Source organism: Diuraphis noxia, unplaced genomic scaffold (assembly GCF_037042655.1).
Source record: "Diuraphis noxia isolate RWA-SAM2 unplaced genomic scaffold, SU_Dnox_SAM2 contig0003, whole genome shotgun sequence".
NCBI lineage: Eukaryota > Metazoa > Arthropoda > Insecta > Hemiptera > Aphididae > Diuraphis > Diuraphis noxia.
The window spans coordinates 67,252,278-67,264,967 of record NW_028301713.1 but is presented as its reverse complement, the minus strand read 5'-3'; the positions used below and the strand labels follow the sequence as shown (position 1 = coordinate 67,264,967).

The following is a 12,690-nucleotide window of genomic DNA, read 5'->3' as shown; positions in this document are numbered from 1 at the left end:
TAAGTTGAAGTTAACAAAAAAAAAGCCAATGGGGGGGGGATTAACCCCTAACCTCCCCTTGGGCACGCCACTGATGCAAACAACGTCAACGATACGGTCACACTCTTACTTTAGTGAATCATCACGTTGTGTCAAATGCGGCAACAACCATAACATCATGGACTGTGTCAAATCTTCGGAACTGCCAGCGAAATGTGTGTTATGTTCTGGCGCACATACCGCTAACTATAAAGGTTGTCCTTCATCAAAGAATTTTTTGAACACCTATCAAAGGAATCATAAGAATGGTCACCTCAAGACCACACCACCTGTACCAACATTAGTACCCTCAAAGGTGCAGGTCTTAAATAGGAGTATAGGATCTCAAGTTGATTCCGCCACATCAGCTAGCAGTTTTCAGCTCGGTGGATGTCATCAACTTGGGGGTATCGGTAGTACCTTCTTCCAAATGTTATTGATCATATATCTTAGCGGATATGGCAATGTGTGATATGAATTTAATAGGTTTTGTAAATAACTCCAAATTCCTATAACTTTGTGGTGAGAAGTACTAGTTCAAATCAATTATACGGTCTTTGTGAAGCTCTTTAGGAGCCCGATATGGAAGAAGAACAACTATTTGAAACTATATCGCAAGCTTTGGTTAGTGCATGCAATCGTGATACTATTTCCGGCTGGGGTGCAAAGGTTTACATTATGTGAGTAAAATTATTTTGTTTAAAAAAGTTCAATGATTTTCTTTATAAAATAATTTCTTGATACTTAATACAATTAATCATATCTTGTATTTCAGTAAAAAATACAAGATAATCATATGTGATATAATTATATCAAGACGAGAATAGATTAGCTAATCCAAAAATTGGTATTCTTACAAATAAATGGGATGAAAAATAAATTTTTAATAAATAAAATATTTTTTTATAATTTGAGTACCTATATTTAAATTATAAGAATTTTTTTTAAAATGGTATTAAAATTAAGCAAAGATTTTCTCTTCTCGCCTCTTTTTGGGCATCATTACAGTGCCAGGTTTATGCTGAGCTTCTGGATGATTTGCCAACTCTGGAGGACAAGTTGATACTGGACTAGCTTGTATGACTTGTTTGAGATCATAGAACAATGGTGAATCATCTTTTGTCAAAAACGAAATTGCCACTCCAGTCTTTCCAGCACGACCTGTTCTTCCAATACGATGAGTATAATCTAGAGAAAAAAAAAAGTAAAATCCAATAATTATGATGTTAGTTGTTTTCTTTGGTTAGCCATACATTTTTTTTAAAGCATATTAGATGACCAATTAAATTACCTTCAATAGTTTTAGCCATGTCGTAATTTATGACCATAGACACATCTTTGATATCAATACCACGACCAACCACGTCAGTTGCAACCAAAATATCTTTTTGGCCACCTTTGAGACTTGCCAGAGCAAACTCTCTCTGTTCTTGTCCTTTACCACCATGAAGTGTACATGCATTATACTAAAACAGAATTAATATAATCTATTTAATTTTTGAGCCATAGTATTCACAAATGTAAATTTATAATTAAACATCATATTTACCCCAAGTTTCTCCAGACCCTTAGCCAACACATCAGCACCTTTCTTTTGGTTGACAAATATAATAATTGGAGGATCAACTTTACGACTGAGAATTTCAACAAGTCTTTTACGTTTATCATTTTCACTCATCATGTGAACTATTTGTTCCGTACGTTCTACAGGTTTACCAATGGATCCAATGTAAACTACAGCAGGACGACGTAAATATGTTCTGGCCAAACGTTCTACAGCCGGAGGCATGGTAGCCGTAAACATCACAGTCTAATAAAGTCAACAAAGTTATAAGTCATCAATGTTTTTCATTTATTAAACTTAATTATACCTGTCTATATTTTTTTTTTGAATAATAATTTGCTAATAATTTGGACTCGTCTTCAGCATCCTCGTTATCTGGTTTCAAATTTGTTACCGGCATGTACTCTAAAATCTTTTGTACATCTGGTTCAAAACCCATGTCTATCATCCTGTCTGCTTCATCTAACACGATATATGTGCATTGGTTCAAAACTAAATATCTATTTTCCAGAACATCAATCAAACGACCAGGTGTTGCAATTACGATCTACAGAACAACGTAAAAATAAGATAAAAGTAGTAAGAATGTATCGAATTGTATTGTAATATGTTAATTCTTAATTAGTAATTACTTCACATCCTAATCGTAATCTAAATCCTTGTTCTTCTCTAGACAAACCTCCAACTACTACTACTGTTCTAATACCCAATGGTTGTCCGAATTTTAAAGTTTCTTCTTCTATCTGTTGAGCCAACTCACGAGTTGGTGCCAAAATAATTGAATAAGGACCCTAAAATAATAGTTTAAAGTGCGATTTGTTCAATATTCTTTGAATACATTTAAATAAATTCATATAATAATTATCATTACTTGATCAACATCTTCCATTCGTTCCATTTTAGGTAAAGACTGAATCCATTCAATAAGTGGTATGAGGTAAGCCAAAGTTTTACCAGAACCAGTTTCAGCAACACCAATAATGTCACGATTCTATAAATAATAGGAAATGTAATACAATATAAATTTAAAATTAAACTATTTACTTGAAAACCAATAGGAATAGCTTGCCGCTGAATAGGTGTAGGATCCTTGTATCCGACTTTTTCGATGATGTCCATGATTTCGCTTTTAATTGTAGACTCCTTCCATTTACGAATAGGTTCAGGTATTCTACCCCCTTGAATATAAAATTAATCATTACTTGGGAATTACTTTCAAATGAAATTGAGAACTGGATTTGTTTCTAAAATTACCTTTAATAGTTATATTATAGTCCTCTCTAAATATTCTCCAATCTCTCTCTGTCATTTCGTCCAATTCTTTCTCTGACCAGTGTCGGTCATCCCATTTCTGTTTATCTTCTTTTCGTTTTACCTTTTTTAGCCTTACTTTTTCTTGCTCCTTCTCGGCTTCAGTCCTACGTTTTTCCATAAGCTCGCCATAAAATTTAGATTGATCTTTTTTTTGTGCTTTAATATCAATACCTGCTACATTACCACGACCAAAAAACTGTACTTGATGACGCTCTTTGTATAGAGCATTATAATCAATTGACGTATCTTCAGATGCATCCCAGTCAAAAACAAATTTTCTATCGTTTAACCGACGAACACGTCTTTTTTTCTTAGTCAAACCTAAATAACGCTCCCGTATAGCTTCCTGTTCTTTTTCCTTATCTTTAGATTGTTCCTTGTCTTCAGGCTCTTCTTTTTTATCTCTCTTACGTTCTCTTTCTCGTCGGTCGTGTTCTTTTTCCCTTTCACGTTCACGATCTCGATCTCTGTCTCGATGGTGGTCTCTGTCACGATCTCTGAAAAAAAAATGAATGTGTCATCAAACTATGTCCAACTAAATGATGGGAAGGTAGTTTTTACCGATCATCTCTGTGATTGTTACTTCCATGCCCACCATCCGCCTGGTGCAAGAACTCTAAACGTTTCTTGCGTTCCTCCTCTTGCTTCTTTTTCACCAATTCGCTTTCCTCTTGTCTCTTCCGTAGGGCTTCGGCGGCTCGCTGTTCTTTTGTCAAAAATACCGGCTGAAAAATAAGTCAAAAGACTTGCATAAGCCACCCTGCAAACAAAGCCAACCGACCAAAACGAAAGTGCATTTACCTTGCTCCTGGCCAACTCTTCGGCTTTTTTCTTGGCCAAAAGTTCTTCAAGCGAGAGTGGTTCCTTTTTCTCTGACTTTGACACTGGTGTTGGACTAGCCGACGAGTTTTTACTCTTGTCCATTTTTCAGAGAATCCAGACAAACCGCATAAATCGACACTTTTCAACTGCCCAAGTCTACAAAGGAATTGTTTTTTGATTTTATATTTTGTTTAATGTGAATTGTAATTGTGCGGACATAAATAAATAAACCTAACACACGTTATCGGCTTATCGCATGACGTTCAAACGGTATACAAAATACACACAATCAACATTATTGAATGTTTTTATTTTTTATCTGTTATCAGTCTTGCGTCAACGTCAAAGAATATAATATAGGTACACAATATATAATTGCAAAAAATTATACTACAGAATTTGAAACAGCTAAAACATAATATTAAATATCCCAGAAAATAAAATAAACGAAAATAAAAATACTACAGAATATTGTATACCACGGCTATAGGCCTATAGATAATATACTTGATTGCTCTTATCGGTAATGGGGAGGTTTGAAGCCGGTAGCCGACCTATTTTTTAAACAGGACAGTTAAACTTTAATAACTCAGAGTACACTGTGTTATAGATTTATATAATACTTAAATAATATTGTTTCAATTATATTATATTAGTTCATATTCATAATTATTTATTATAACATATTATATTATGATGTATCACATATATATATAGATACATAGTATATATCCCATATATTAGACTGAACAAATGGATTTATTATATTGACGGAAAAATGTCACCTTCTATTACTCACAACTATTATACTACCTAATGCAGTAATGTACAGCATGGAACTGGTATTATGAATTTTAAAAGTACATATTAAAAAATTATATCTATGGAAAAGTTGGTATTTTATATTTTTATAATAATAATAATATATTATATTTAATTTAATAATCTTTTTTAAAGATAGTAGACTAGACTGAGTAGACTGATAAATCTCCGACTTCGCTTTATTATCACAGTAATTTATCAATCTAGTTTATTATCTATATAATACATCTATAGGTACTAACTGGTTAAAAATTTAAAATCATATAGTAATATTTTGTTCTTTGGTAATATATAACCATAGAACAATATTATAACTCTATGGTTAAAATTCATGAATTATCTAAAATTAGTATCTTAATTTTTGGTAATATTGAATGTGGTTTAACCATAGACAGTTAAAATATAATTTTTAAATAAGGTTTATTATTATATTATAGGTACTTGTGGTTGTGAATTTGTGATACAAGACACAAGTGTACAATAATGAATAAATGAATAAAATACGACCCAATACGGCAATATCCACGTCCCATACAATACGAACTATTGTTATGTGCTATGGAACACGTACTATATTAATGAGCCGATTCTCATTAGGTTGTTGGTAAGAAATAGTAGTTAAATAATGATGTCGATTACAGATTTATAAACGCAAATTATTTTGTATCGAATATCGATTTAGTTTATTGATACCAGTAAAATAAGAAGAAATGGATGCCATTAAAGAAGAAATTGCAACAATGATCATGAAAGAAATTAGGATACGTAAGAAAAAAAAAGCAATTAAAGGTAAATTTTTTAATATTAAAATTATTAAGTACATATTATTATTACTTATTGTTTTAGTTTTGTATAATTGGTATTAATTATTATTATACTATTATACTTATATATTCAGGAGTGTCAATATTGACCAACCAAGCTACTGGTGATTGCTATGCACCCTGAGACTCTTATTTATATCGGGGCAAAACTTGGCAATTATATTATGTTAAGCAATAAAAATAAAAGAGTATTTTAGTAAGTGAAAGTAAGAGCTAAGTGAGGTTAATGAAATGGACTAATGGGTTAATGTAATAAAACACTTGACTACAATTTTGATATTACTACCTTTGATAGGCTCTTATTTTTTTTGTTAAATATTCTTAAACTTTGTCTATTTTTACCAGTTAGATTTTTCATGTTAGTATAATTTATAGTGATTGTTTCAGGCTTAACTGAATACTGCTTAAGAATCTATTGTAATCCTTCATACCTTCAGGAATATTGGTATTTCCTTAGGTTAAACTGTTAAAGTCATATTTAAATATTTTGCGACTTTACTGATATTAATACCTACATTGAATAAAATTGTTTTTGATTGAAGCTATGTTTCATTATTTTCGAAATACAATAAGTATATATGTGTACGAAACTATTTTTGTTATGAAATATTAAGCTATTTTTTTTTAATGTAAAATGTCTGACTGAATTTAATTTTTTTATTTTTTAGATATAAATACCATAACTTCTACAACTTTTAATGATGCTGATCATTCATCAGAGTAAGTATTAAAATATATTCAACCTGTGTACACTAACGTGGAGTAAATATGTTTAATATTTTAAAAAAAATATTTTATTTTGTACTACCATTACTTAAACAATATATTACAATAGAGTTTTTCATACTGGGGTAGATTTTTAACTTGTATGAATGGTCACAAGTTAATAATTTAAGTCCTATATTGGTTGTATTCTGAATGCAAAATGTATGTAGGTAATGTCTTTGTATTTGTTTCATCATAAATGAGTCTTTAAAAAAAATAATATATTATATTTATTAAAATGTATAAGACTAATAACTGTGTAGGCATGTCCTTAAACCCTATAATAATGATTATAATTTATACAAAAAATGTGTTTTAAAAATAATCATAATTTTACAATCATGTATAATATAATTATAACGTTTTGTATATAGTACAATAATTTATTTTTATAAAACCAATTACTTGTATTATAGGTAGGTCATTTATGTTTAAATTTATAGTGCAGTGATTAAACACAAATTTAAAGTTTAATACACAATAATTCTGGATTTCAGAATTTAAATTGTATTATGAATTATGATAATATTTAATGAAAATTACACTGACTTAACTTTTTAAGCTCGTGACCATTCTAAATACAATTCTAAAAGCCCAGACCATTCCATTTTATTTCAGTATAATATGTGTATAAAATCTCTTCTAATTAATGATATGATATCGGGCACCACGCCACCATCATAATATAATTCCTAATAAGTATCTAATAATAGTGTGATGTATATTTATTATTGAATTTTTACATTTTAGGGGATATATTTGGTTTTTTCAATGCCCGTCTTTATAGTGAATATTGAATATTATATGTTTCTGTTTTGTAGATCAAAGAAAATATTTGGGGAAACAAGAACGAAAAAAAAGAAAAAATCTAATGAGGTTTGTAGTGTTAATACCTATATTATTTCAACTAAGACAATAATTCTATTATAGAAAAATGAATCACTGAATGTGTTGCTAAGCTCAAATTTAATTTACGAGGATGGTTCTTAGTTCTTACTGTGTACCATAAAGTACTACAGTCAGTGGCGTATTTAGGGAGGGGCCCTGGCCCCTCCCTTTGTCCGTGTAGTATATATGATAGTATAACTCAATATTACTCAGTACTCTTATTATAATATTATACTATATAATAATTAAATAATGAATTGAAAAAAAAACGAAAATAAAAATAGTAAATTGTAAATACGCAGTGTTTTGAGATTTTGAGTAAAATATAAATAGCAAAAGATAAAATCGATAATGCATTATCGTCTCTAGACTAGGCCATTTCTCTTTAAGCGTCCGGAAAATACGTCAATACCACACACGTTTCTCAGTTGCTGTTTAATTGCCGTTAAAACGTAGTGTGATCCTAGTGTAATCGTGTAGCTGGTCAATAACATATGAATAAGGAAAAAAATGTAACTGCGTAGAAAATAGTACAAGTTTTCATAAAAAACTGCCAGGAGAATGCAACTACAAGACTGGTCAAAATAATGGACAGTACTTAATTTGTACATTTTTTAATATACCTACTTAAATTGTGATTTTTTAATAAAATATTAAATATAATATTCTAAAATGCATGCTTTTGGTGTTATATCTGGTGGGCCCCTCCCTTCGGAGATTTCTGGCTTCGCCACTGACTACAATAAAAATGAATCTTGGTTTAGAATAAATACAAATAAAATAAAATGTAATAAGTAGGTATCATAATAAGAAATCTGAAATTGTAACTTTTCAGTGACTTTTAAAAAAATTGTAAGTGTTTTATAATTGTTATTTTTTGACATAATGTAATTGTTGACTTATCAACTTTCTTTTTTCTTGCTAGCTGACCTGGTTTCCCGAATAGACTGTTGGCGGTACAAAGTTTGCAGGGTCAGCTAGTACCTATGTTATATTTTAGTCTTAGATATGTTAAAATTAAAGCGTACTTATATGAATAATTTATTGGAATATTGAGTTCTTAATTTGAATATTTTCCAGGAGGCGCTTAAGGTAAAAAAATTGAATTTGAATGAAGAGAGCAAACCAGTTGCTAACAATACTAAATCCATTGAACTGCAAAAAAATGCACAGAAAAATTTTAAGTGTTCTGTTTGTTCTAAGACATTTAAGTTTCATTCTTTATTATTAAGGCACAACACTCAACATACAAATGATAGACAATTTGAATGCATGATTTGTAGAACCTTATTTACTCAAAAAACATCTTTGGATCATCACTTGAAATCACATACTGGGGAAAAATCTTACAAATGCACATTTTGTGGCCTAACGTTTTCAAAAAAATCAAACTTAAATTCACATGAAAAAATACATAGTGATAAAAAAGTTTTAGAGTGTGATGTTTGTAAAAAACTGTTCAAGCAATCATTTACATTGATTAATCACCGTAGGATTCATACCGGTGAAAAACCATATCAGTGTAATGTGTGTTTGAAGTCATTTGCAAAAAAATATGGATTGGATGTACACTATCGAATTCATACTGGTGAGAGACCATACTTATGTGAAAATTGTAAGCAATCATTCCTTACAAACAGCGATCTTAAGAAACATAAAAAAAGATTTTTAAATTGTAATAGTTAAAAGTAATTTTGTTCTCATTTTTGATTTGTTCATACCATTAAATATTAATGAACTAAGTTCTTGAGCTTAGTTCTACTTAATTTAAAAATAATTATATTTAATAAAATATGGTAGGTACCAAAGAATTGTTCTCTGTTATACTTAATATAAATAAATAATTAATATACATGTATAAATATTAAAAGTAATGTTGTAATAAATTTAGTCGTATAAGCTGTGATAAGTTATTTTTATATTATATTTATATCCCTCCAATGCCTACTAAGTACTAAGTAAGTGCGCCTGATGCAGCTTGCCCCTATTGTCAGTCCGATGGCTGAAAATTCATAAAAAAAATAAACTCTCTTAAACAACAATCAATAGCTCCACCTATTATTCATAAAAACATACGGAAAAATAAAACAAAATAAGTTGAGATCATTGTTACAGAGTAATTTTAGATAGAATAGTAGAGTACCATTTTAAATTTTGATGTAGTGACAAAATGAATTTAATTTGTATTCATAAAATTGAATTAAGTTAGCTATACACTTGAATTTAAGTTCTAGCATACAGATTGGATTTTATTATTTTAATAATTTCTTTAATATTATAATATTATAAATTTATAGTTTATACATATACTTATATCATTTATACTCAGTCTGAATGTTAAATGTTTAAAATTTAAATCAAAGAAACTCCGGGCTTCGAGAGGCTGCCGGCTGGGGAAGGGGAATATTATTTGTTCCCGGGAATGTTCATTGGCCCATTGCCGAAAAAGTGATTCTAGCGCTACCTATATTCATCATATGAACTAGGTAGTAGCGTAGTAACCATCATGAACCATGGTTATATTTATATGTGGCTATGATAATTAACACCAATGATAAGCGAAGAATTTTGTGTTATTAAAAATGTATACTTTATTGGCACCTATCAATTATTATAATTTATAAATATTCATCTTCATTCATTACTTATAAGTATAAGTTTCGTTGCCGTCTGGCAATCGGTTTTGGTTGGTTGTTTGTCCTATAGTATTACCTGTTTCTCGTGTGTTTGTGATCGCAGCCCTAAAATGGTAAGTGTTAACGTCTCGTCTATTTACTTTTACAATCATTTTGGTACACATCTAACATAATATTATTATATAATATATTATAACGGTTATTTGACGTTGAAATTCGATTATTTTCCTTTATTAGTCTGACATTCAAATGGATTGTGCACTGGATCTTATGCGGCGTTTACCGCCTCAAAAAATTGAAAAGCACTTGAGTGATCTCATCGACCTAGTTCCAAGTTTGTGCGAAGATCTGTTGTCTTCTGTTGATCAGCCACTAAAAATCATACGGGACAAGCAAGTTGGCAAAGATTTTTTACTTTGTGATTATAACAGAGACGGGGATTCATACAGGTAAGTTGATTGATAATATAAATGATATATTTTGAACGACATAAATTAATCATTTTGCTCTACCATCACCGTTCTAGATCACCTTGGAGTAATACATATTTTCCACCGCTGGACGATGGTGCTGTCCCAACTGAAAAGTTGCGCAAGCTGGAAATAGACGCTAATATGGCTTTTGATCAATATAGAGAAATGTATTTTGAAGGTGGTGTATCTTCTGTTTATCTGTGGGATTTAGACCAGGGTTTTGCTGGTAATAACAATTTATTATTATCTTTACAATATTATAAATTTTATATAAATAGTACCCAATCTTGTAATTATTATTAATAATAGTGATTTAAGTACAAACTACATAATGTGTACATATTACCAAATTATTGTTTTTTCAATGAACACTTATTGTTCTAAAAATAAGTTTTTAAACATTTTTATTTATGTGGTTTCAAGTTGTAACAAAACAACAATAATAATTTTATAAAAATTATATCTTAAAATATTTGTATTCTTATAACGTTCTAAGTTTATTGATTTTTTGAACTTCAATAAATTAAATTTAAAATAGATTAAATTTTTTTGAAATTTTAATTGTTTTATTGACTTATTTTTTTCCCTTTTTGTAGAAACAGTTTTTGACAGATTAAAAAATAAAAATGATTAATTTATAATTTACTATACTCTCTTACTATCTGAATATTATTTAATTAAAATTAAAAAAAAAAAAAAAAAAAAAAATAGCCCAATACCTATTACAACTTACCATAATTTTAAGTTTTCTTATAAAAACAATAAAATTTATAAATAACTTTTTTTGAATTAATATTTTTAGGTGTTATATTGATCAAAAAGGTAGGAGATGGATCTAAGAAAGTTCGTGGTACTTGGGATTCTATACATGTAGTTGAAGTCCAAGAAAAAAATACTGGTCGTAATGCACATTATAAACTCACATCAACAGTTATGTTGTGGTTGCAGACTAATAAAGCTGTGTCGGGTAGTATGAGCCTGGCAGGCAGTTTGACCAGACAAACAGAAATGGACAGTCCAGTGTCAGATTCGTCACCACATATAGCTAATATTGGACGTATGGTTGAGGATATGGAGAATAAAATGCGTAATACTCTGAACGAAGTATACTTTGGAAAAACTTGTGATATAATGAATGGCTTACGTAGTGTAGTGCCATTAAATGCTGACGATGAAAATAAAGAAGCATTGAGACAAGACTTAACTGCTGCTTTACAGAAACGACATACCAAGTCTGATGCAAAAGATCCCAATAATCCAACTAGTAATTAGTAATAATTGTATTAAAATAGATCTTCCAATATTTTTTATGAACATACTGGACTTACTTTTATTTCACTAGAAAATTATTGGGTCTAAATTAAATCAAATGTGGCCTAATCATTCAACATTTTGTTATTATTGATTCATCTATTTAATATGTTATGAATTTATGATGTTATCAAATCGTTTATCATTGATTTAAATTATGGTTCCCTTAAGTAATTCTTATTACATTTTTTTCTTTAAATAATAACATGTTTGTTTTTACAAAAAAAATTTTAAGTTCTCCTCCCCATTACATTTTAATGGCTTATTATTATGATCGAGACTTATAATTTTTGAATAATTATTAAGTTGAACACAGTTTCATGTTACTTTTAAACGTACTATGTTCAAGTTATTAAAAATAATTATAAAGTTATTTGAATTATACTGTTTCTGAAATATTGTTTACATATTATTGACTTCTAAAGTTAATATAATCTTATTATTATTATTTTTTGTTGATTGAATTTATGTTGTAGGTCTTTACACTACGACTACATACATAATTTAAGTCACACTTTATAAATCATAAAACTTAATATTTTTAAAAAAACAGTAATAATGTTAATTTGATCTAATATATATTTATTAAAGTTAATTAATAATGAATTCAATATATAAATAATATTTTTTTTTAAATTTTATGTGTATAATAATTATTTATTTTATTTTTTTCATTACATTTTTATTTAGGTATATACTATTTAATAGTCCTACCCCCTATTAATATATTTTATATTTTTAGTTACTCATCATTAATTTAATAATTATACTACTATTCAAATTAAATAACATTGTATTTATTGGTATGATTAAAAATGTTTAACAAATGTTAATTTTTTTTTTTAATGTTCTTAAGTCCTTATTATATTATTATCATGTTCATCATGTATCAATTTGTAGACGGGATGACTACAACATTTTTGTATGCTACTAATGAATATTTCTTAATTTTTTTTTTTTGCTTTTTGATTTAGGAATAGAACATACATTTTGCTCTAACATTTAAGCTACAAAATATGGGCATATATACATTAAATTACTGTTTATTGATCAACTGATAAACACTGAATTACATGGTATATTGAAAATATCAGTCAAATACATTTTGAAGTTTGGGAACCAACATTATATTTAAGTCCTAGTAATTACTGATAAATCACATGATATACAGCAAAGAAACCTGAGTTTTATCCAAAAGATCACATCCCAAAATAAACTTCTGCAAAAATATTACTGCATAGGTATTCTTAAAA

General features: G+C 28.9%; 3 protein-coding genes across 7 annotated transcripts; 2 read left to right on the top strand and 1 right to left on the bottom strand.

Annotated features, from left to right (window-relative positions):
• Positions 1–882: 882 nt before the first annotated feature.
• Positions 883–4,106, bottom strand: LOC107166476 (putative ATP-dependent RNA helicase DDX23). Of its 2 annotated transcripts, XM_015515153.2 has the most exons (11): positions 3,959–4,106; positions 3,698–3,874; positions 3,458–3,621; positions 2,837–3,393; positions 2,627–2,760; positions 2,454–2,573; positions 2,215–2,373; positions 1,890–2,129; positions 1,568–1,828; positions 1,310–1,484; positions 883–1,206 (listed from the first exon to the last, which is right to left on the bottom strand). In XM_015515153.2, exons 2-11 carry the CDS (start codon positions 3,818–3,820, stop codon positions 980–982), a joined length of 2,160 nt encoding a protein of 719 aa, XP_015370639.1. In that variant the 5' UTR covers positions 3,821–3,874; positions 3,959–4,106; the 3' UTR covers positions 883–979. The 2 variants fall into 2 exon arrangements, with proteins under 2 accessions (XP_015370639.1, XP_015370641.1); XM_015515155.2 differs by lacking the exon at positions 3,959–4,106 and having other exon boundaries at positions 3,698–3,948.
• Positions 4,107–4,255: 149 nt separating this feature from the next.
• On the top strand, positions 4,256–8,794 carry LOC107166477 (uncharacterized). Of its 4 annotated transcripts, none has more exons than XM_015515161.2 (6): positions 4,256–4,578; positions 4,978–5,144; positions 5,223–5,329; positions 6,033–6,084; positions 6,951–7,005; positions 8,098–8,794. In XM_015515161.2, exons 3-6 carry the CDS (start codon positions 5,251–5,253, stop codon positions 8,701–8,703), a joined length of 792 nt encoding a protein of 263 aa, XP_015370647.1. In that variant the 5' UTR covers positions 4,256–4,578; positions 4,978–5,144; positions 5,223–5,250; the 3' UTR covers positions 8,704–8,794. The 4 variants fall into 4 exon arrangements, with proteins under 4 accessions (XP_015370647.1, XP_015370646.1, XP_015370644.1 ...); XM_015515160.2 differs by having other exon boundaries at positions 4,256–4,609; XM_015515158.2 differs by lacking the exon at positions 4,256–4,578 and adding an exon at positions 4,657–4,904.
• A 787-nt stretch (positions 8,795–9,581) lies between these two features.
• Positions 9,582–11,514, top strand: cpb (F-actin-capping protein subunit beta). Its single transcript, XM_015515142.2, has 4 exons — positions 9,582–9,766; positions 9,891–10,102; positions 10,180–10,352; positions 10,929–11,514. Exons 1-4 carry the CDS (start codon positions 9,764–9,766, stop codon positions 11,396–11,398), a joined length of 858 nt encoding a protein of 285 aa, XP_015370628.1. The 5' UTR covers positions 9,582–9,763; the 3' UTR covers positions 11,399–11,514.
• Positions 11,515–12,690: the final 1,176 nt, after the last annotated feature.